The 25,049-nt window shown below is 45.7% G+C and overlaps 1 protein-coding gene across 7 annotated transcripts in view; it reads left to right on the top strand.

Moving 5' to 3' along the window:
* LOC116233104 (uncharacterized) overlaps positions 1-25,049 on the top strand; it is a 224,884-nt gene that overhangs the window by 99,959 nt on the left and 99,876 nt on the right. For 5 of the 7 annotated variants that reach the window (XR_016459557.1, XR_016459558.1, XR_004167891.2 and 2 more), the window contains one exon: positions 10,137-10,193. Coding sequence is in view for 1 of the 7 variants with exons in the window: in XM_090123445.1 (XP_089979571.1) it covers positions 10,137-10,193; positions 17,367-17,471; positions 19,986-20,026 (203 nt within the window). In the remaining 6 variants the exon portion in view is untranslated. Of the gene's footprint in view, positions 1-6,227; positions 6,496-10,136; positions 10,194-17,366; positions 17,472-19,985; positions 20,924-25,049 lie in introns of those variants that run through there. The other 2 variants (XM_090123445.1, XR_016459559.1) reach the window with 2 other exon arrangements.

The raw sequence follows: 25,049 nt of genomic DNA, 5'->3' as shown, positions 1-25,049 counted from the left end.
ATGGCATCCCCAGAAGGGAGCTGTTAGAATCCTTACTGGCTGGAAAATTCAGTATTGACAAAATCAAACATTGATAAGGAACAAAAACAAAGGAAGAAAAGTAAACTTTCACCTTTCTTCCCCGCTCCCCTGCAGACTGCCATGAGCTAAACGCAGTGTTTTAGAAAGAAATGTAACATATAATCCCAAGGTAAAGCTTAATCATTCTCTCTCCTGCAAAATTTGCTTTATAAATGACTTTCCACTCCTCTCACCCCACTCCGATTCCGGAGCATTGCGCATGCTGGCAATGAAGACCTTTTTTGTTGGAGTGCCAAAGTTGAACTCACCAACGACTTTAAGTGGAAAAAATGAAATGGATCTGTTTGTTGCATGGGGACGATGTGTATCCTGTGCAAAGCACTGGGAGCAGGAATTTAAGGCAGACTGCACTGGCTGGTAGCTGAGACTGGGGACACGGATATTGCTGTCTTGTTTTATAATGTCTTGACCCTGTTGACAGTTGTCATCTTCCTCTGAGATGTTTATAGACAAAATATGGCTCCTGGAGGTGCTACATCTGGAGATTGGCAAGTGGGAACTCATAGTCTGAGCTCTGGCTAGCTTCTGGCTAGCCACGTAGTAGGGTGTTTGACTTTGATTGGAATGGTCCATACTGGAAAAAACAGTCACCATTCAGAGAAATCTTCTATCTTTCCTAAGGTTCTAAGATCACAGAGAGCAGAAAAGCAAGCACTCGAGCACGTTTGGAGTTTGTAGGAACTTCAGTTAGGTTTTAGGGTCCAGTTCAATTCCTAAGGCACTGTGATGTCTGAGGAAGTCCTGCCTTTTGGCCTGTGCCTTGCAATGCTGTGGATGTGTATTATCTGCTCTTCATTTTCTTATGATTGGATGCTGGTATTCACTGCACTGTGCACTGCTCAGCTGAAGTCTTTATCAGACTGCTGGCTTTGTTGGGATTAGGTACCAGCAAACTCATTAATCCTATAGAGGCTGATAGATGGTGAGTCTTCCTGTGCTGGCAAAAACACCTCCAACTCCTTCAGGATGAGATAATGGCTTTTAGTTACACTTGATCAGAACCAAAACTCTGAATGTTTTACCTTCTATCAGAAATTACTAACAAATCTTGATTAAGGTAGACAAGCTTTTTTCCTTTTTTCATTTTTTGTCCTTTAAAGTATCATGTCTCATTGCAGCTTAGAGACAGCACAAATGATGTAGCACAATCCTTTCAGAAGAACTGCACTGCACCAACATCCTTCTGCAAATATTTATCATATATACCTGTGCACAGAAAACATTTAGCCTTGAAACAACTCTCCTGTGAGAGGGGAAAAATGAAGTTCCCTGAGCTCAATGCTGTTGCTCATGCAGTTTGTCTTTCCTCCTCCCTCAACGAAATTTATTGTGCTTGGAATAGAAACCTTAGGTTGTCATAGGAAATACTTGCTGTTATTTATTATCCTGCAAGAAGACTCTGCTAAGCTAATTCATGCAATAGACTTAAAAAAAAAAAAAAAAAAAAAAAAAAAAAAAGGTCAGGAGGAAAGAAACAGTCCACATTTTTGGTGAGAAATCTAAAAAATATGTGAAGCACAGCTCTGAATTGCTGTGAGATGTGAGCAGAGCAGCACTGGTCACTTTGACCTCCCAGCATTGCACTGCTGAGCAGCTCCATGGTGCAGGCAGTGCTCTGCTCTGCTGAAGGTGCCACTGCCCTCCCCACGGTCTGCAACACTGGGTAGAAAATGGTTTTGCTGCAAAATGTCCTGCAGTCAGCTCATTTCAGAGTGCAACAGGGGAGCGGTATGAGGCTTGCCTTGTTTAATGTGAAGTTGAGTTTGAACCTCTGGTAAGATTGTGGCTGTGGCTTGATCTTTCCTGCATTATTTGTAGCCTTTTGCCAGTGTTGTCTCAGATTGATTGTAGTAATCTTTGTAATAATTACATCCAGTTCCTTTTGAGTACTATAAATCAGAGACGTGATTTGCCCAAAGTTATGTGGAAGACCGGAGCAGATCTGGGAACTGCTGTGCTTTCAATATCTACTCTGTCATTCTGTCCTAGCAAAGCAAGTTCTTTTCCCCACCTTTAAAGTTAAAGCTTCTTGTGCTTTTACTTCTAATACATTTAGATTACCTGCTGCATTCTGGGAAACCTGCCAGCTACTCATATTTAATATTTTATCAATAAATGAATGCATTAATTCCTCTAAAATAGATCCTAAGGTTGAAAGATAGACAGTTTGGTCAAATTTTTGTCCGTGATCATGGATTTTCACTCAGTTTCTTGCCTCTGAGCTCAGCTTCTTGGGTTTGATGAAAGAGGAGAGAGGGGCAAACCTACAGTGTTGCAGTTCCATCCCTTTGAGGCTGTGTACTCCCTGCTGGCACCAGCCCTGAGGCTCCTCCTGCAGCACCCTTTGCTCTGCTGTCCCAGAAGCAGCTCTCCTGGGGCCACTGGTGTCCCCCATGGTGGTGGGGAACTTCTGCTGGAGGAGCTGAGGTGCCACGTTCCTTTGGTGGAGATGCTCTGACTGTGGGTCACTGCATGCACAGCCCACGTGGGGGCTCAGACCCAGGGTTGCTGAAGTTCCAGCCCAATTCCTGCTGAAAATCAATAGAACACAGGCTTCTGAGTCACGTAACTCCTTTTGAAAAGCTTCTCTATGGCCAAAAGCCAATGTGACTGTTGAGAGGACCAGAAATAGAGCCCCACCCTTTACAGTCTTTCTTTAATTTATCCTTTCCCACCAACAATTGAAGGATGGATGCATCTGAGCACCAGGAGCAAGGAAGATGAGAGCCAGCAGACAGCGTCCCTTGGGAAGTTCTGTTCTTCTCTCTTTGTAGTGCTTGGAGTGGCCATGGGGAAGCACCGACAGGTAATGCTGAGCTCGCCATGTCGTGGTGCTGGCACATGCAGCCGTGCCTGCTGCTTGCATATGGTGGAAAAAGCACGATGCAGCTCCAATTCCTCCGGGCAAAGACGATGCTGTAAATAGCATGGCCAAGTTTCAAGCTCTCACAGTACAGTGGGAAGCGATCCAGGCTTTTCTGGTGTCAGGAAGGAGAGCAAAAACGCATTTTATGCATCCTAGGGGGAAAAGAGAAGCAAAGCTGCCCCAGCTGGAGTTGTCAGCTCTGGGAGGGGCAGCCATTTGGCTCTCATTAAGAGTGGCAACAATAGTTCCCCATTGGATCTTGGTGAATGTGCGTTGGTGGGCTCTGTCGTTCACCCTGAAAGGACTGATGCCATGCCAAAGTCTGTTTCAGGTCTGCGCCTTAGGGCACAGCTTTCTGGTTAGGATATGTAGGCATCATCCCAAAAATCAAGCAATCCAAAGCTTGCGCAGCTCCCTGTAGGCTTTTCACATATCTAGGGTTTTCCCAGACCTTGTCCTGTCACAGATGCCTGAAGGACACTGTTCTCCAGTTGCTGATGATCCATCTGGGGGTCACTTGTTGGCTTCTAGGCACATCACAGGTCTCCTTTCTCTGCTCCTTTGCAATCCTGCCCAACTCTTTGCTCTTCAGCAGCCCTAATTGCGGAGTCTAGAAGGGCTTTAAACACCTCGTTGCTGCTGAAATTTACTTTGGACTGCTAGCAGGTCTGTCATCCTGCAGTCCCAGCTAAAGGCAGGTAGAGCTGGTCCCAGTTTCTCTCAGAGAAACCAGACTAGGTCCTGTGGCAGGACAGAATGTGCATAGCTGGGCTTGTCTTCACTGACAGACATCGTATCATGGCATACAGTGCTCCATATAGCCTTCAAATAATTAACAGGAGAGTTCTGTGGACTTGAATGCCCCTAAATGATTTTTCTTTCAAGAAGAAAACTGGAGGTAGAGCACTTTCCTTTTGGACACGGGATTCGTCTGAGCGCTGGGCCAACGCTGTGCTAAACAAATGGTCGTGCCAACCGCTTATGGCTAATTAGGCATGAAGGGAATCAGCAGTCTGCTCCCTGTGCTGTGACTCACAGACGGCGGATTTGCAGCGTGCCTTCAGCTTGCAGGGCTGCAGTGCTGTGGCACTCGCAAGGAAGATGGATCCCGAGCACACAGCAGACTGGAGGAGCTCGGTGGGGATGGCAGAGCCCTGCGGTGGCAGCGTGTGGTTGCAGCTTGGAGCATTTCATGCTGCTGTTCTATCAGGAGCACAGGAGGGAGGGTCCAGCTGTGGGATTTGTGTCACTGTGTCTCTCTAGCAGGTTACCAGCGCTCTCACAAAGTTGCCATCCTAGGGTCATGGCATGATGGTGTGCTCCTTAAGGTGCATCAGTGCTCTGTGCTTTGGTTTGGCTGCTGCTCCCAGCTGGAGCTCAGTGTAAGCTCCTGGGCTCCAGGTTGGAGCATGCAGACACTCTGTTCACCCAGGAGTGGCTGTGAGCAATGGGTGAAGACAAGGATGGCTCAGAGCTCTACATCTGTTTGCTCAGTGAGCCTGTGTTTAAGCTCTGGGTTCATCACCTCTGAGCTTTAGGATCGTTTTGGATGTGAATAAGGTGCACTGCCTGCCTGCTTTCGATGCCTCAGGCTTTATGAACCCAACAGATTTCATTCTCTTGTGCAGCCGAATGACGAGGCCACGAAAAGTGGCTGAGAGATGGTCCAGGGGGAAAAATCCAGTTGGGCTGACAGCTTGTTTTGTGCTCTTAGGGACTTCCCTGACCAAAGGAAAGCTCTGGGTGGTGAGATGGAGGTGTACCAAAGGGAAAAACCTTTTGGTTGGTGTGCTGGGGGTTGATCAGCCTAATGTGGCTGCTTCTGCACATCGACAGGAAACTTTCTTTCTCCGGGGATTTCCCAAACCTCGAGTTAAGCACATTAGAAATACAGCACAGTTGTTTTTGTTGTGCAGTCTGGGGACTTTTCTTGGTGTGATCCTGAAGGAAATCAGGAAGAGCAGATCTGTGTGGGCACTTACACTTCTTTTTATTATTACTTTTTTCAAACTTGGTTGCCTAACAGACTGAGTGGTTCTGAACGTACCCATGTGAGTTCAATCCCAACACGCACTACTACAATTTGCAATCTAAATGGGGTCTAAGTGAGACATTTAGAATCCAGGGACTTGAATTTTGCTGTGTTCTGTCCCCTTCAAACCCAGACCCAGAGCCATGTGAGGTCTGCAGCTGCTCAGATGCAGAGGTCACAATCAAATTGTAACCTATTTTAAAATGTGGTGCGATAGTCGTTATCTTAGAGGCCTTGGAAATGATGACAGCTTAGATTTTGATTAGTGCTCCTTACCCTCACAATACCACAGCCCTTGTTATTCCATTGTAACTCATCGTATGCCGCTCGGTGTTTTTATGACACGGCACTCTGGGCCAGCATAGCCTTCATTACAAAAAATCTCCTGGTCCTATTGTGGGTGAGAATTGAGATGTGAGAGCTAAGTGTAACCCGACGGAAAAAAAATTGGCAAGCAGCTGTAAAGCTTGCAATATAATGAAAAGCTTTAAAAATAACACATGCGATTTTGTAGAATTGCTTTTCTTCAGCAACTCTTGCGGGCTTTGTAAGGAGGGAGACTTCTGCTGCACGGTGTTCAAACGCTCAGACACAGCAATATTGTAAATTGCAAATTGAAGTGCCAGAACCAGTCTGTCCTGTACAGGTCACTGAAGTAGACACAGCTCTTGCCTGAAAGCATTTGTAATCTAAAACCGCGGTGTGATTCCCACTGAAGGTAATGACAAAACTCCGAGCGATTGCAAAGGGAACAGGATGGGGCTCTCACTGAAGGGAAGGGTCTTTATTTTTGCTTAGCAGATACTCCTCACCTAGCATAAATCCCAACAACTTTTCTTCAGGAATCTCAGAATCTGAAGAACTTCTTTACGCGGCGCTCATTCCTCATTTTAAAGCAGGTTTGGAAAGACGAGATTTAAAGAGAATTCCCAGCTGTTATTGAAGCATTTAATCATCCTTTAAAAGCCGGTGCAGTTTTATTTTCTCTGGGGAGCGAGTAGCATTAGCTGAAGCATAAAGCAAACTATACCAAGTGTAGAAAAAACTCAGCCCGATGTCCTGTTTGACAAACTGACCTGCGGGTCACAACCTGGGTTTATTGATCTGTGGGGCCATGTCTGGGTGTCGGGCTTGTTTTCTGGACTTTGGTTTCAGCTGCATTCCTGACTTCTGAAAGAGTAGGGGGTGTGGATTTCTACTAGGAGTAACCACTGGGAAGGAAGTAATGTTCATTAAGTGTGCAGGCAGTGCAGGACTAAGCATGCTCAGTGAAAAAGCTTTTCTCCCTTGCCTGTCAAGCCCCGTGTTTGAACTCATTCCAGAATGCCGGATTTACTTTTCATGAAGAAGCAGTACCTGGCCAGACCGCATTTTTCTCTCTCTCCTTGGTCATGGGAAGATTGGAAACAATATTCTTTTGATGCTCAGTGCACTCAGCCTGCGTGCGTGTGCGGCTGTTGCAGTGGAGGAGGAGGAGGAGGACAAACTTTGCTACCTGTGAGACGAAGGCTGGTAGGTCGGTGGGGGGGTGCAGAGGAACTTTTGCAGCTCGTGGCTTTGGCTGACGCTGTGCTTTCTGCTCTCTGTCCCTTCCCATCTGCAGCAGAGCTGAACTTTCTGAAAGTTGAGCAGCTTTCTGATTGCTCAGCCTCTCTGAGAAGGTAAATTTGTTTGAAGTGAAAAACGTGTGAGCGTGTTTTGGGGATCCAAGCTGGGCTCTCGCGAACTGGTAGCGCAGAGGTGTGTTTTCTTTTACTTTTCCTGCTCTTCGTTCTTTTTAGTGGTTCCTATAAATGCAATCCTTTACTTCAAGTATGTGTGCTGTAAAAGGCTGCTCCCCCTTCTCTCCCCACCCTCTCCTTTAAGGCTGAAAATGAGACTCGTTTGTGAATAATGAACTCTGTATGTTATCAAGCAAATCTTGTGGCTGCTTCATGTGATCGCTCCCAGCCTCAGCAGAGATGTTGTGCCTTTTAATACCTTCACAGCTTTTTATGGAAAATGAATTGCAAAACTGCTAGCAGAGGGGTGAGAGAAAGCAATTTGATTTGATAACAACATGTTTCAATGTAGCAGACTGTTGTGCTTTTAAATTTTTAAGTGCTTTCTACTTTTTTTTTCCCTTTGTTTTGGAGACGTGTTTAGAGGTCTTGAAACAACCTTAGAAAGAGGAAAAAGGGTCATTTTTCTTCTGCAACTTTGTGCTGCCTAATGGAGATTTTTCTGAGCATAGGCCACACGGCCAAGGAACAAACTGACCACAGAGTAAGAAGTGAAATGGACTCAAATAATTAGAAACTGTCTGTAGTTAATGATTGCTTGCAGTAGGTCAGAAACATTTGGTTAGATTTTGTCCTCCAGTGCTCTTTAGGACGGTTGCATTGCTTATTAAAAGGGAGCACTTTGTTTTCTAAGTGTGAAAAGTACAGGCAGCCTTGGACATTCAAATTGCATGGATTTTAGAGACTTGAGATAATTAACTAACTAGATATGCAAATGCAAAATCCTTGTGCTTACCGTTTGGTTATTTTAAGGTGGGAATTGATTGTCTTTGCAAAGGATCTCAGGAGGAGAAAGGCTAACAGGTCGGTCACGATGCGTGCTCCTGGTTATGGGGTGGGAAGTGCACAATCCATGAGCAAAGTACAATAATAGGCTGTGCTGCTGCTCGCCACTCACAGCATGGGAAAAAAGCCCTCAGCATCTCTTCTTTGCAGAGGGTGAGGGTAGAGCACAAGGAGGAGTGCTGGGTTCTGTGGGCTTCGGGTTGGTTCCCACCAGGATTACCTGCTGCGTGCACACGGAGGGATGGGGAGCAGCTAGGCCAAGCAGAAGGAATCTGCAAATGACCAAAGCTGAAGCTCTCTGATCTTGCCTTACTCTTATCCCCTTGAGATCCTAGGAAGTTTTTTTTTGATGAGAGGAGGCTGGGAAAATTGCTTTGCCTTATTTCACTTCTTTGATTTAGCAACCTGCAGGGGATTATGGAGGCAGGAAGGGTTGTGCTGCAGATGGACACGGGCTCTGTGTGACCACAGCACACTCTCTGCCCTCTTTGCATGCAGTCCCTCCATTTGCTTAGCTGTGCAATGGGGAGGGTGACCACGAGGGATTCCTGTGAGGCTCTTTGCTTATTTTTTTGGCAGAAAAAATACCTTGCGTTGCAGGGAAGTGATAAGCCCAGGCTTCAAAAATGCACATCCAGATTTGGGTTTCAGAAATGAACTTTGGGATCTTTCAGGCCCACAGATTTCGGCTTAGATCCTTTTAGTGACCACAGGAAGGCAAAACAGCACTGTTATCCAGATGCAAACTACACGGCCTGCCCCACACTATTGTTTGCTTTCAGGTGTCCAAATCCAGCAGTTCTGTATGGATCCACTTCACATGCAAAATATAATTAGAGACAGGAAATGTTTTTAGATTATTTCATTTCCCCTCCTAAGGTTAAGATTTTGCAATTCATTGGCGTGCAGATGTTCCAAGTGGAAAGCAGCTCTTTGGACACGGAGCCCATATCTTAACACCCCTATCTGTGATGCATTACTCTAACATCTGTTGAATGGGTACCAGCCAGATTCTCCCCCATCTCTGTTTTCATCCATCATCTTTCCAGGTATTCCCAAAGCAAATCCACACCTGCTCACTGATTTAATTTAAATCCCTGTGTATTTTAAACAAAGAGAAGGGCTCTGTGTACTTCTTGGAAAGGCCCAGGTGCTCCCAAGGTTTCATTACGTCCAGAGTAAGCATTTCTTTGCAATGAAGGCATGTCCTATGAAACCAGCCACAGTCGATAGGCAGAGGTGAAATCTGAATAGGGAAAGCAGGAGGTGTGGGCATGGGATGTGCCCTGCAGCACTGGGTCACAGCACTTACCTCTGCTGGGAGTCTGCGTCAGCCCTGGGATGTGCAGAGCAGCAGCCTTAGGTTTTGGGAGCAGTTATTTGTGGCAGCTTCCTTGTTTCAGTGCTGACACAGAGATGCCCTTTTTTGAAGACGGGGATTGCTTGGAGCATTCTGAGTATCAGGATGTCAAGACCCATCTGAAACACCTTGGCTAAGGCAATCAGCGAAGCAAGTCAGCTGGTATCCAGCTCTGCTGGAGGAAAGCAGGCGCCAATGGGTGTATCTCTGATGGGTCATTCTTGACCTGCAGATGTTAAATGTGATCTCTTCAGATAATGTGCTTGTGGGATTATTGGAATGTTCTCCAAAGCTGGGCAGGACTTCGCTTATCGCTGAACACATTGAAGTGTAGAACAAATGGGGAGTGATTTGTTTTGGCACAATCTACATTAGATGCATTGCTTTATACAAAGCACAGAGTTTGTGCTGCATTTCAGTATGTATGTGCAAATAATACTGATTTTTTTTTTTTGATGTCTAACATGAGAGCAGGTACCGCAGCAGTATTTTAACTACAGCAGAACAGCAGGGCAAGTCATTGTAAGCCATTGTAGCTGATGTTTGTTTGGAGGAGGTGATCTTGGTCCTTCCTGGGAAGATGCTGAATGTGCCTTTCCTTCCCCTCTTTCTTTGTCCCCAGAACAGCCCACAGCTGTGGCTGCAGGGAGAGCCATGCGCTCCAGCTGGAGCCATGGTGGCAAGCTGATAGCAGGACTGATTTCCTCACCTGTAACTCCATGTGGAGGCTGCCCACCTACAGGTCACACTTCCAAAGGAGGGCTGTTGGGAATTCTTTAAAAAGGCTTTTAACCTTTTCACCAGTGGAGTTTCCACAGCCTGCCCCATCAGTCGCCTCTTTTTTGTGATTCAGCACCAGGGCTGTGCTGGGGGTGTTCCCAGAACACCTGAATTAAGAGCTGAAATTGTGCCTTCTCCTCTCCTTTGACCAAAGCTAAGCAATCTCTTCTCTGTCTGCACTGGTGGGTTCAAGGAACCATCCAAAGATGCAAAGGCCTTCAGAGCAGAAGCAGCAAAGCACAGCTGATTTCTGAGGAACGCTTTTCCTCAAGACATTGATTTTTTTGTTTCTATTTTTTTTTTTCCCCCCAGAACTCAGAGATATCTGCAGGCATTTCCACATCATTTCTACATGCTGGAGACTTAAGATGGGGCAGTGACTGCATGCAGAAGATAATCGTTTAATGCAGCACTGGCATTAATGATGAATCCCCTCGTTTATTTTTACAGGTAGCACTGGAAATGAAAAGAGTTCCATTTACGATGTTGTTCTCAGGCTCTGTAAATGTAAGTACCAATATAGTTCCAAATTGCACTGTATTTCAACCTAGGCAGAAATGGGTGTCTTAATGATCAAAGAGCAATGCACGTGTTAACGTTGTGTGGGTTTTCAAAAGAATAAACAAATGAGGAGGGTAGGGGAAAGTTGTGCGGTTTGGCGTTCCCTTGCTGGCTCTGCACAAAATCAGTGCTCGTTTGGGTTTGGATTCTGCTGTATTTGGGCCAAAGCATCTCTGGGGAAGTCTGGGAGGGATAGAACAGGAGGAGAGGTTGTAGTTCTGCCCATGGAGGGATCTCCTGGGTAGCAATTTCACCAGCTCCCGCGGGACTGCGGAGTCTAAGTCCTGTTTTTAGCAGCACCGTGGAAGCTTAGATCAGGTTTAAAGCTTTTAGGAGCCTGGAAATGCAGGTAGGAACCCCATGAGATCTATGAAGTGTCTGCAAAGGTCGTGTGTCTCACTGAGAGCTCCTATGTTAGTAAAAACCACTTCTGCATGAATCTTCATATAGCCCTTATCCTTGTAAGCCTGGTATCGCCTTATTTCAGGGGATCTGTGGTTCATAAATACCAAAGCCTGACTTTAAAGCGCTGAATGAATGTAGGTGATTTTAAATAAATTATCCACTGCTTTAAAACCAGAGGGGGAAATAATGAACAGAACACAGAGCATCGCTGTCTGGTGGTGCCCTCTGGATTTGGTTCTGTGTCCGCTGAGTTTTGTGGGAGTTTTTGGCTGCTGCTTCAACTTCTGCCACTCGAGGGGCTGCACCGTTTCAGCCGGAGCTCTGTGTGCATTGTGAGCTCTGTAAAAGTTTGTGGGAGCTGGGTTGGAATTCATCATCTGGAGCTCCTCCCTGGGTGGAGCTGCAAAGAAGCAGAATTTTCTGCATCCATATGCAAATTGGCCAAAGAAACAATTTCTGAATCGCCTCTGTGTTGCTGTTGGGGTTCAGGTGGTCGGAGAAACGAGCTTTGTGTTCACAAGGCAGCAGGGACGAGGGCTGCTCCAAAGTGCCTTTGTTTGAGTATATGTAAAGCTATCAATGCGTCATTCTTTCTGCTTCAGCTGCTAGAGACTCCCATCTTCTCTATTGATTTTACCCAGAATGCTTACTGCCCTTGAAGGTGTGACCTGTACCTCCAGCTAATTTATTTCTGTCATGGCTGCAGCATTTTTTAGAGGGCAGCGGGGGTAGGAGAGAGAACAATGAATTCAACATGGAATATAAATCCCAAGTCTGTAGCCTTCAGACATTCCAGCACACAGCTCCATTCTCCCGTTTGGCATTCTGCACGGTCTTGGATTAAGAAAAAAAAAGAAAGGCATTTGTATAACTAATCAGGTGAGCCATTCTGGGATAATCCCTTTGGTCACACATACTGCCATATATATACCACAATTTCGCTGGGCTGCTGAACCTTTTTCAATGACATCCTCATGTATGAGCCCGAATCAGAAGTCTCACCTTGATGGCCTTGAATCGTTTTGGATCTGAGCGCTGCTGCTTTAACGTCTATAAATTTGTAATGTGGAATGTGAAAGGACAAAAAACTTTTTGTGTGCGCGTTGAAAACTTGTTTTGGACTACAGCGGTGTGATGGATCATCTTTGTTTTGCTTTATTTTTGTTTTTGTTTGTTATTTTGCACTAATTTGTTCCTGTTCGGGTTTTTATAGTGAAAAATAAGTGATGTGTAAGCACATGAGTTGAAACTCTCTACAAATGGTGAGATTAAGCACCTGGCCCCTTTCATTATTCTATTGAAATATGTGGTTTTTGCTCTCATGACCTGACTGTGTAGCTGAAGTCTTTCTCCTCTGCCCCATGCAGTTCATCAATAGTCCAGGATTTCTATAGGGCAAACATAGTGCCCTATAGAAATTGTGGAGGGCTTGGATGGAAAACTTTGTTGGTTTGGTGCTGTGCCTTGGGGATGCGTGCAAGGAATGGGATGGAGCATGTGGTGCTTTATGAAATGCTCCTCCCACCATGCTTGGTTTCTATATCTATAGCCACAGAGCGCTCTGAAACTGGGGACAGAAAGGAGCAAAAAGGATCTGCAATGTGACGATGGTGATACTGAATCATAGCCCAGGCAGACAGGTTGAAACTGCAGGTTGGTGTCGAGATTTGTGCTCACTGAGAGAGGTGAATTAAAGGAACCACGTCAAAACACGAGCTGCACGTAAAGCACAGTAACTGCCTTCCTGGGAGATGCAGATCTCATGCTGCAGAGCAGTTACTGCAGGAAACCTACCTGGGGTGGCTGCTGCTGCAGGTCAGCGAGGCCAGCTGGGAAGGTTGGGCTGCAGTGTAATGCACTGAGCTCTGCAGTTGAAGCATTGGAGATTTCCAGGTGCTGTGCTGAGATCCACTGCCGCAAACAGCACTGAATTAGCCCCAGATAACCGAACTTGGTGAAACATCAACCAGTCTGGCCTGCATTTATAGGTAAATCTTGTTGCTTGCCGTGGGTTCTGAGTGGGTCTGTGCCACACAGCTGCAAATGTTTGGTTTGGTTTCCCCAAATATTTTCTGCAGTGAATCACTCAGAAACATTTCTGTAGCACTTACTGCTGTGGAGAAGAAAAGTGGAACAGAAGGTATCAATTTGGAGGAGAAATGGGAATAAAAAGGTTTGTGCTTCATGCAAGGTGCAGAGGGATGCTCTGCCATGGGAAACAAAAGGCTCTGTTGGTATAAAGTGAATCTTTTTACACCTCCTCTTTCTGCATTGTGGTGGATGTCCACACATGACCTCTGTCAACATATGGGTTGTTACTCATGGAAGAAGGCAGCCGGGGCTGGGCATTCAAGCATGCAGTCTCCTTGTTTCCTGGCATTTTTGTGTTTATAGGTCTCTCTCTTTTTTCCTTTGCCCCTAATGGCAATAAAGTAAAACAAGATCCGGTCTTTTCATAGCATTGCCACTCTCCTAAAACAGAGGGAGGGAGGAAAAGAAAGGCATTTCCAGCACAGCAAAGACCCCGTGCTCCTGTAAAAGTGTGTTTGGGCCTCCTAGGTAAACCCAGCGGAGGGAGGGAGAAGCAGAAATGCGTAACTGAGAGGTGGTAGCAGGCACCCCTGTGATTTAGCACATTGCCCTGAGGCCTCATTTATCTCTCGCTGGTAACAGATTCAGACACTAACTCAGACTGGAGCTCACCTCATGTTATTCTGCAGCAAATCACCAGAAAAAGAGTTGCCTGTTTTTATTTCCCCATTTTTTTTTTCCCACCTAGAAGTTGAATTTTTCAGTCAAAATGGAAAAATATTGAGTAGTTTATAACATGGAAGGGACGCCCTGAAGATAAGATTTCAGTGTTCCTTCCACTCTTGTGTTGCCACAATCAAAAGGTGATATTTTGACTGAAAGTGCTTTTGTGCTCTGAGTGTAAATCAGCCATTTCAGCACTGAAACGTGTCCAAGTACAGCCCCTGGTTGCTCTATGCCCACTTGCTGGTCCTGGTGCCTGGTGATTTTTCAGCTAAATGTGATATCTCGCTTCACTTTCTGTCCTAGAAAGGTATTTGTGTGCTCAGTAGAACCCCCAAGGCAACCTCATGTCCATGTTGGGAGAACTGAATCCCGGCCCTAATGGCAGGAACAGGGTATGAGGATGTCAAAGAAACACTGCAGATAAGATGGATAAGGTGTAGAGGGGGATTCTAGGCATGAAAAGCATTCAAGTAATGCAACCGGGTGGTTATTATTTAATATCTTATAAACTGAAAACATCAGTCAACTTTTCCAGTGTGCAAATGAAGGAAAAATACCTAAAGGTGGGTTTGAGAGAGGTGCTTCACAAAATAATTATATATATATATGAAAAGGCTTCTCATATGCTTCCCAGATGTACCAATCCCCTATGTGTGTTCTCTCAGGCTGATTATGGAATACATGCATTTATCGCTCAGAGCAAAGGGAGAATTGATTTCTTTCCAGAGCGGTGTGGATATCGCCGTGCTCGAGATCATTAAGCATTAGGAGTGAGATGCACACATACAGGTCCACCTTGGTGTGTCAGACTTGGGGGCTGCAGACGAAACTTCTGGAGAAAAGTAGTGCAGATGTGAGGAGGTGTTGTGATGCCGGATGGCTCAGGTCTTTCATTTCAGTCCTGCAGGTATGTGTGGGAGCCTCCTGCAGCTGGAGGGACTCTTTGCTGCTAACAGACAAGGGCTGCACACCTCTGAGTGCTTTGAGATCCAGACCTGAGTGCAGCTCGTGTCGTGTGTTTGCTGTGATGGCTCAGGAGGGCTCAACCTGACCAGACAAAGGTGTGTAAAGAACCGTGTGCTTGTTTGCATTGGATAGATAGAACTTAATTCATCTTAAAGTCTGATTCATAGTAAAGTATGCATCATTAAATGATGCATACTTGGAGTGCAACAGTTAAACTGTGCCAAACCCCTCTGTGGTCAATCTTGTTCACCATGAAAGTGATTTCTTTTCATTTCAACTTGATTCGTGGCTTGGCTGAAGTTTGCTTTTGACTTTATCGTTGGTTTCTTGTAGTTGTTTGCCTTTATGTCTGAGCTGATCTCAGCTTTCAAGAAAGAAAAAAGTGTGCAGTTTGTTGCAGGGAATGTCTTTGAGAATATTAACCCCAAAGGTATCAATATCTGAATTTGAGTCATATCGGACTAATTTTAAAGGTACACTTGCTTTAGAAAGTTCAGCTTTGCAAATGCTGAAGATTATTTGGTACCCTGGAGGGAGTGATGGATATTGAATTCTAGTGAGTGTTATAACTGGAAATCTAATCTCTGCACAATCGAGCTCATGGCTTAGCACTGAATTACTCCATACATAGAAGGAAAGCAGCCTGGCTGGGAGAGATCCGTGGTTAGGGTGAAATTCAGTTAGGCGTGGGTCTGAACCTGCCCACATCCAGCTGTGACCCCAAAACGTGAGCGCACACAGGGAGCCAAGTCCTGAGCTTTGGAAGGTGAGCTGAAAGGAAGAAATGGAGTGCATGACACGGCTTACTGTGCACAGAAGCTTTGCTCCTCACAGCGTGCAGGGACTGGGCTACAGAAAGTGAATACATTACAGCCCCTTCGTGTTAGCACGTACCTCCAGCTTCAGTTTTTCTGCAGTGGTGTTGACCCATTGCAGCTGAGCTAACAGGCTGCAGTGCAGACTGAAGGCACAGAGGACGTGATGATGAGTTTTCCTAGGCTGCAATTAAATTACAGAGATGTGTTAGGTCTGTAATGGATATCTAAAGTTTTGCTATTACTACTGTATTTGGAAACGGAGGCATTTGACAGACCTGTGATGGCTGGAAGTATAATTATTTTATATAGATTGGGACCCAGGAAAAACAGAAGTCTGTTGGGTTTCATTTCCACTTGTGTTGCTGGCTTGCTCTGCGAGCTGGAGGGGCAAGTAATTTAAGAGCTGTGCATCTCAGTTTCTTCACCTGTCAGCTGGGGGAATTACTTCACAGGGGATTGGAAGTATCATTATAATGATACTTGCAATGTGCTTTCATATGCTAGGTAGAAGAGTGGGAGCGTTAACACGTACAAGAGAAAGAGAAAAAGTAGGTTAGCTTGTCTGAGCTTGTCATGCTTCTACTGTGTCAGCAAACTGAGGGAGACAAGAGAAAGGAGAGAAAGAGAGATCAAAAGAATACATTAAATTAAAAAGTAAACAGAGAAAGTTAAACTTAAAGTGGCAAGCGTGGAGATGCATCGGGCCTGCTCTGTGCTTTGCTGCATTAACTTCCCTTTTCCATCTTGTGCCAAGATCTTGGCCATCACCAACGTGGCCCCAAAGATCACGAGGCAATGCCTCTGCTTGCTGTGTGTCTGTGAGCTCCTTCAGTTCTGCTGAGCTGGCCAAGCTGAGGCTGCTGCATGCGAATAAAGGCTTTGGGAGGAAAGCGGGGGAAGTCCTCCCTGCTGATGGGGGAAGCAGGGATCCCTCTGCCTGGGCTCTGCTGGGAGCTCTCAGCACGTTGGGATGCAATGAGCTGCTGGCCCTTAGTGTGGCAGTGACAGCAGCCCCTCATCCCACTGCAGCTCTGGTTGTGGTGACATGGATAAAAGCAGGGCTGTGTACCCTCTTATCTCCCTGCAATCCATAGTTAAGGGCTCATTAAACAAGAGGCTGCTTCAGGTGCTGCATGCTAATTTTGACCTCTGTGTGCTCTGACTTGTATCACAGACACAGAAGAGTTAATTTACCTTTCTGTCCTTGCAGAGATACTTCTGTGAGAGCTCCTACAGTTCCAAATGCTGCTGCTTTGTGTAAACAGCTTCCAGCCTTCATTGGGTTTTGTCCCTCGTTGTTGCAGTGGGAGAGCAGAGCCTCTGGGTGGGATGGCTGTTTCCTCTGAGCTTTGTCAACACGTTCACACTAGGTTAGGCTTCTGCACAAATGTTTTCCTTTGCTTCAAAGTCCATGTGTGAAGAAGACAGCTCTGTAATGCGGTGCTGCTGCGCATCGCGTTGCGGTCGAGGCGCTGCCTGTTGTCACAGGACGGATCAGGCAGATTGATTTGTTGCCTTCACTTTGTGCTCCTGCTGTGTGGATTCCTTTCTGGAAGCGGTGTTGCAGTCCTGCAGGGTCGCTGCTGTTCAACATCTTACAGTGAAGAGGCCACTGAAGTGGTCTTAAAGCTGTTTGGACAGAAGGAAGAGAGGCCGTCCCTCCCTCCTCCCCCTCTCCTTACCCTGTTTGTTTTGCAGGCACTCTCTCATGGGTAGGTGAGATGACCAGACGTAGTTTGGAACTAGCTGTGCTCAGCTTGCTTCAATCTGCTCTGCCCACTTGTGAAATGAGCACGAGGATTTTTCGTGTGAAGATCCGTAATACAGCAAATTTTTCCAAACAATGTAGACAGAGAGGAACAAAGAGTGAGGGAGAAGTCTTGACAGTCAATATATGAAGGGTTACTTATATTTTTACAGAATTATAGGTCAACCACCAGGCTGCTGAAAGTAATCATACCAGCTGTAATCTTCTTTAACGATATCCAGTCAGAAAAGATGAAAAATTGTTTTGCTTCCTTTGAAGAATGGGAATATCTTTTTCCTCATCCTCTTTGACCTTTTTGGTGTAACAGATTCTGGATCCACTCAGCTAAATCATCATAAGCAGAGTTTGATGGAAACAAATTGCGCCATAAAGCTTATCCTAAAAGTCTGTCTTTTGCACCTTCAGCAGCTGGCATGGCTTTGAAGAAAAACTGCTCAATCTGCATCCTAAACCTCCTCAGTCTGCCTTATCTGTGGCTAAACTGGACTGCTTGGAACCATAGCCTGCAAGGTATAATCTTATTTATACACATGGCCCAACTGTTTTAATGTGTGTCATCTGAAATGCACCCTTCCTTTCTGAAACCCACAAGTAGCCACCAGCTTCCGCTGATGTGCCAGGAAGCAGTAAATTTTCAAACGAACTGATGAGTGAATAAAAGTGTGGTAGGGATGCAGTAGCAGAAACCTCCTGCAAGACAAAGAGGACGATGGCATTTATCAGAGATCTTATCGGCACAAATGCCTATTCCCCATCCACTTAAACTGAACAAAACCTATGCAGAGATGGCACTACCTGCAGGGGGGAAAGCCAGCCATATTACATGTGGATGGCAGGACTTGAAGCACACACTTCTCAAAGATGTCAGGAACGGAGCACTGGAAAGTGTTGTTTGCTTTGTGATGTGCAAAATCTTGCAGTGAGGCTGGGCAGCAGAAGCATCAAGCTGCCTTGCAGCAGTTCTCTGTGTCACTGGCAAAGAAATGGGGTATGGAAGGATAGACAGCAATTTGTTTTAATGCAGATGGAGCCACGTGTGGGCATAGCAGCAAGAACAGCTCATTTGAGTAGCTCTGTTTGGTGTTCTTGAGGATCTGAATGAGGCTAGCACAGAGATACAATGAAGTAATGGAATCTCCTTCTGCAAAAGGAGGTTATTTCAACCAAGATAACTCGCTTTGGAAGACGTGGACATGAAGTCAGAGTCTTCCAAGTGCCTGAGGACTTTGCCTGCCACTTTAGATTAGAGCCACAAGACCTGATGGTTGATTGTCATCACAGATACCAACAAAATAGGGATGTTGTGCAGCAGTTTTTGTTCATCTCCTTTACTTCTGTCCTAGCCATCGTAAATAACGGTTTTAGAAGGGGAACTTGAGAAGGAGGTCATCCTGAGGAAAAGGCTCCAGGGAGATAAAGGTGACATATCACTTGATACAAAACAGGTGATAAATGGTGAGGATTGTAACTCCTATTATAGCAATGTTAGTGTTTAATGCAAATGTGAGCTATATCGGGGAAGATAATGATTTGGCTTTTAATTCAGAACTGCATATGGCAACTCAGTAATACCTACTGTATAAACATAACATGGAGTTATTGAGACACCCTCCCAGCCTCTTTCTTCTATGAATGTGTTTATTGTGGTGTGGTTAGCTGGTTGACTGTTAGTGATGCTGTAAAATAGAAGCTGCCTCTGATGTTTTCAGATTTATGCTTCTTGTGCACAATCGCATCTTTTCATGCTACCCTGATTGTGCTGTGTCTCTGCTTACCCTTCATGCCATCTTGTGAGGGTGTCCAATCATCATCAGCTGTGCAGACCGGTGCTTGTTCCTCTTCAAGACTTTTTTTTCTCATCGTTGCTTTTGTGCAAACCAAATAACAGCCACTTTTCATTCAGTGGTGCTGGAAGGAAAGCTGGGCACCAGCCAGTTCATTAAAGTCTCTGGAATAATAGCTTGTTCTCTAGTGAATAGTCTGCCTTTAAGCTTCTCCATTCAATTGTGGTGGCACACCTGAAGTTGACAGACACCCAACTATGTCCTGTGTCTTATGAGTATTAGTTCCATTGTTTTGTCCAGATAACCTTCTAGTCACTTCTCTCCACTGTTTGTAGGAAAAAAAAATGGCCAACAACAGGCATAGAAGTCCTTGGTTTTCTCCTGGTTGCCTCAGAAGCACAATCCATCCTATGTGAGCAGTTTCCTTTGATTCTACTCACAATTGAGTGGATTTGCTGCAAGCTGAGTGTGAGCTGGAGGTGACATGCCATTAGAAATGTCACATTGAAATGAGGTCGTTCAGCATCAAACATACAAAACTGAGTAAGAGGTCCGTTATCAGAAGCGGTCACTGGAACAGAATCCTAAGTCTGAGTGGAGCAGCTTTTTCAAGGGGGAGGTTGGTGGCACCCAACGAGACGTGGAAGTGAAGGTGGAGGAGAGACCTGGGGGCTGAGATGCTGTAGGGTGAAAGCTGAAGCTGTCAGGAGGAACTGAGGAGCTGCCAGAACAGCAGTGCACCCGGACTGCAGGTGAGGCCAGGAAGCCCGAACCTGGAGAGTAACTCATGAGAAAGTCAGTGAAGCAAGGAGTGCTGTGGTCAGAGCACACCATGAAACGCATGGGAACATTTCCCACTGTAGATAAGAGGAGAGCATGCCTGAGATGGAGAGCTCTTAGCCCAGGGAAGTCATTAAGTGTCTGAATTCCTGGCAGCTGGCCTGAGGACATTGTTAAGAGAGGAATGAAGTCAAGCATAGACCCCACTACGTCTTGGCAGAACAATATGTAACATTTAAACCTTTTAAAGTGGAGAGAACCGTGTAGGAGCACATCTGAAAGAAGGAGGAGCACAGTCCGTATTGAGGATCTGCGCACCGCTCATCTGCTTTCTGTTCGAGATGACTCTAGTGACTTAGCTTAGTCTGAGAAGCAGCTTAGGAGAACTGACCATTTCCAGCTGGTTCACAAGTCCTAATTAATACTTCCATTTCCCAGTGAGTTTTTCCCTTCTGTTTAGTTTTGGTTGCAGGCTGGGAAGGACAGCATGGCAGCGTGTAGTGGCCCAGCATGAAGCTGATCCAAAGCAAAACAATACCTGGTTGGTTGGTTTTCTTCAGAAGCATTTCTGCCTCCTGGAGGAGGAAGCATTCCATGTGATTCTTGTTAGGAAAGTGAAGCACTGGAAAAGGTAAGGGGCATGTCTTAAGGCACTCAGCTAAGTGGTGGTAGGGTCAGAAATGGAGGCGAGGTCTCCTCCTGATGGAGAGAAACTGTGAGGCCACGGCATTTTCTCCAAGGTACGGCGTGGAAAGTCTATTTCAGAGATTGGTCACGTTAGAAATGAGACGTATTGAAAATGGGAGGTTATTTTGTAAGGAAACAAAGCCTGATCCAAAGATGACTGAAGTCACTGGAATTCTTTCCACTGATTTCCATGGGCACAAATCTTTATTTAACAGGAAGATAGCAGGCAAGATGAACTGTTTCCCATCTCTGACTGCAATAAATACAGCTTTTAGAGCATGGTCAGCCGTTCCATTTCCATGCACAGGGTGGCTGATTGTCTTCTATTTGAAGAGGGAGGGAAGGAGAAGAAATGGAGGTGGGAGGAAATCTCAGCAGAAGGGGAAGAAAGAGGAAGCGGGGCATATTTTGCTCTCACCTGCTACAAATTATCCCGCAGCACAATGGCAGCAGAAGGCAGAGAGGAGGAGGAGGAGGAGGAGTGCAGGGCCGGGCGGTGCAGCCGGCGTGCTGCGAACAAAAGGCTTTTCTGTCTTGGAACGCGGTGTGCAGAGGTGGCAGCTCTGTGCTCACGCAGCTTTGTGTTCCTTTGGGTTTGGTTTCAGCAGACAGACACCTACCTGGGAAAGGCTGCCCTGCAGTCTGGGAGAGCTTTTGCTCCCTGAAGCTGGCAGGGTTGTGTCCTGCTATTGCTGGTCGGCGTTTTGCTGGCAGGCTGGTGTTACAGTTGTAGCAGAACTCGTTCCATACTGGCGTTTGATCCTGGGAGAACGGGAAAAATCTGGTCAATGAGGTTTTCATTAGCCAAAAAAAAAAAAAAAACCAACACAAAACTGTAGCATGCTGGAGTCATTAGTAGTTTGTTGATTGAGTTAACCGTGCAAGGCGGGCTGCAATTGATCATCTGCATTCTCATTAAATATGCCGCTGTCTAGGAGGGTGGTTATAAAACTGCTTGGAGGACACGAGGAATCTTGAATTCAGCCAAGAGCATCGGATTCAAAATCTTTTGGCTCAAACACTCAAACTGTGTAATTAGTATCAGAGATGGGACTGAAGTGTAACGTACAAGTAATCTTTTGGAAGTGTGGCTGCGCTGGGTCTGGTTTCAGCCCTGCATGGGGGGAGAGATCATGGCTGAAACTTGAATCCAAAGCAAAACTTTTGTGGTGCTGCAGAGGTGAGGGGCTGTGGCTGCAGCTTTTCCATGCGGGGCTGTCCAGGAGGTGTAGGGGAGGGAAGGAAGCATTGCTGTGCTTCATTAAAAGATAACGAGCTATTGCAAACCCTAACCTAAAGTCAAATCCACATCTTTGCGTTGCTCGTTGTTGCAGACAATAAGTTAAAAAGATACGTACAGCGAGAGGTGATATAATTTCGCTTTCAAGAAACGGGTGAACGGGAGTTGCTGAAAAGTGTTACCTTGAAAATATATCATGATCACTTTAAGCCTTGTCTACGTCTTTCAGCTTTTGAAATGCTGAAGATCACATCTTGAGGGAATTTGTTAGAGCCTTTGAAGTATTTTTATGTTAGGCCCCTATGGCAGAAGATTGTACAGATCAAGAAAGTACCGAGTAGATTTATTCACAGAAAATGCATTTAAATTACCCAGCTATGCGGGCACACATTCTTCAATTATAGCCCGGTGTCTGGTCTCTGAAATCCTCCCAAGAATTGAGGTCATAGAATTTGAAAATGAGCTTCTGTACGCCATACTTCTGGCCTTTCAGATGTAATGTAGTCTGTACTGTGTGCTAAATTGGATGGAATTCAGAGAAGAGCAACAAAAACGATTAAGGGAGCAGAGGAACTGACTTACATGGGAAGATTAAAGGCATTACAAATTTGTGGCTTGGTTAAGCAAAGACTACTGCAAGTCATTGGAAGTTTCTGGAGGCAGGAATGCAGCTTCAGAATCCCTGGTCTTGTCTGAACCTGTTTTTGTTTGTGTGTTTGTTTTAAAGCAAAAAAACTTCTTTAGAGCAATATCCTCATCTGGTGCAACTTAGTACAGTTCCAGTGAAAACAATGGAGCTGGGGGATCTGTGCCAAATTAGGCTGTCTGAAAACGTGGCTCATACACTTTTTTTTTTTTTTAAAGAGGCAGGACAAGGAGGTTGGGGAGGCAACTGGTGGTTTGGATACTGCAAGTTAATTCCTGGTACGTTCAGAAGACGGAGTGGTTAAATGCAGAAAATACATTGGCTCTTCCTCTTGTTGCCTTTGCTGATGCCTGATTTGGGGTAACTGTACTGTGGTCTCAGAAAAGGGAAACGGTGGAAGCCCTGGTGCTTGGGATGTGGCCCTTCTCTTAGGGATGGAGTGCTAACGGATGCACTACAACCAGATTTTAATCGTCAAGTTAATTTCTGGCTGCCTTCACGCTCCTCGTTCTGTTTGGGTGAGGAGTTGTTCTGTCCCTGGGATCGAGTGCATTGGCTGCACCTGGAATTCAGGAGCTGCCACCTCTATAAGTGACTACTCTTTGGAGATGGGTGAAGTTGCCAGAGAGCAGAGGAAGGAGACTGGAGCACGGAAGCTTCTGAACGTATATTTCTGCAGATGTCATTTCCCATTGTAATTCAGTGGTGATCTTGACTGAGAGATGGCAGAAACCAAACCCCTAAAACATGATTTTTGGACTTGTTTTCATTGCCCCCAAAAGGCCCAGCACTAAGAGGGCCTGCGGAGACTGTGCTGCCATCTTGTCTGCATCCTTATTCCTCAGGATTGGCACAATGACCTGCCAGCTATCTCAGCATCCCTGCGATATCCAGCTCAATGGGTGGACAGAAGAAAAGGAAAGCATAGCCAAAGTGAAATGAGTGTTTGGAAGATGAGGATTTGAGTGTGTGAATGAGACAGGCAGGAATACCAAATGTGGACTGAAGATGCCAGGGGAATTGTTTCCATAGAAACACAGCTAAGGAGGCTCACATGGCTCTCCAGCTCAGACTTACAAATTCATATGATTATCTTAATGGTCAACATAATGGATTGAAAAGAGATAGGTGATTAGTAAAATTTGATCCGAGTTTGTTGCAGATGTAGGAGCATTGTGCTGAAGTCTCTGATTACAGCTTAGAATGGCTCAGATGCGGAGTGCGGATTGCTCTGATTTGATGCAGTAAATCAGGATTAACTCCCGAGCAGTGAATGGTGCCCTAATGGTGTCAAACAAAGGGAATCAGACCTAGCTTCTTTTAATTAACTTGAAGAAGAAAAGTCCATGCTTGGTTTCTTGACGCATTGTTCGTCCACCTTTGTTATCCAGTCTTTTTGCATGGCTGCAAGCATAATCTTCTGCATGTAAATCAATACCATTCAGAATGCCTCAGGAAATATTGTTCTGAAATGTACTCAATGGAAGCACATGCCTTTCTGTGCCAGAATTTACGAGGGGCCCTGGGAACCTGCTTTCCTTACTTTGTTTTTGGAGGTATTTCTCCTCAGAAGATCCAAGATGCGTAGGACTCATTTCAGACCTCTTAAAGAACCCAACACCCAAAAGAGGCCGTTTGGCATTGCATTGGTGGGCTTCCATGCACAAGCTGGATGATTCTGCATTTAACTGAGTAAGCATTGGTAATGTTAACCAAGAGTGTTTAACGTTCACTTCCATGACATGAGGCTGTTCTAGGCTTGTATGGGTGATGTTTCTAGGAAGATGGGATTGAAGCATTTAGTCTCGGTCTGAACAGCCCTAAATGGAACCCTAAGGCTTTAGATGTAGTGCAGATGTGTGGCTTGGGCTCCTCTCTATGATGCCCGTGGTGGCCTGGCCATGTCCTATGAGGCTGTGTTTTAAGCTGGTTTGCTCTGTCTGATTTTTAAAGCACCAAAACAAGCCACAAGCTTCATCTCTAATGATAGTCGTTTGTACTCCTTTTTTTGGAAGAGGATCCGCGTGGAGGAAGCGGAGATGGGACGGTTTTGGACACCATTTCCAGTAACTGATGTTTGTGAGCAACTGTCCCAGTATACAAGAAAGAAACAGCCAGAAAAATATGTTGTTATCATTCTGGAAGCATTTGTGGGGGGGGTGAAAAGCAAAATAAAGGCTGAAATTATGGGGGAAAATGGTTCCCAGCTTTGCTGAGCTTCCCAGAATTGTCAAAGAGTTGCCGAAGACCCTCAAAACCTTCATAGCAGCCCAGCTCCGAGGCGGGGCTCCAGATGAGTGTACCCAGTGCTCCCGCAGCTCCGAGAGGAAAACATCCGAGGTTTGGGAAGGGTCAGCCAGAAACGACATAACTGCAAACATGGAAGGAAATCAAAGAGCTGCAGGGTTCCGCCCAGCAGAGAGGAGGGCGCGAGAGGCGGCTGGGCCAGCCAGCACCAGCACAGCGCTAACAGGAAGAGACGCCCAGCGAGGAGCACTTCTCCTTTCCAACCACATTCAGTGCTAACCTTGACCCGTGCTTGGAGTTGCCTTGTTTTGAAATGCCCTCTCTTGAAGCAGGTTGTTCGTCCACAGCTCCTCGCTCGCTTGCTTCTCTGGTGGGTTGAGTCTGTTTGATGTTTTCTGTAAGGACCTGCGCTGTACAGTGACATCATGGACTGTAATTTCTATCCCTTCGGTTCTCTGAGTTCCTCTTCTGTACTGTAATCTTCTAGGACTCTTCTTGTGCGTTGCTGAGAGTGGGGCAGCATTTACAAAAGCACCGAAATAACTTGGGACCCCAGGTCCTATTTAAGAAAAAGGGCTTAAGGGCCAGAATTGGAAAGGTGTTCAGTTGCCAAGAGTAGGTTGAAAGTGAGACACAGACAGCAAAGGAAATGCTTACTCCCGTGAAGTAAACGGGAATGTAGCATTTCAGTGTTGCTGAGAATT

The sequence above is a fragment of the Phasianus colchicus genome, chromosome 23 (assembly GCF_987193195.1).
Source record: "Phasianus colchicus chromosome 23, bPhaCol1.hap1.1, whole genome shotgun sequence".
In the NCBI taxonomy this organism is placed as follows: domain Eukaryota; kingdom Metazoa; phylum Chordata; class Aves; order Galliformes; family Phasianidae; genus Phasianus; species Phasianus colchicus.
Note: the sequence above shows the minus strand (reverse complement) of the source record. Positions and strands in the feature narration are given on the sequence as shown.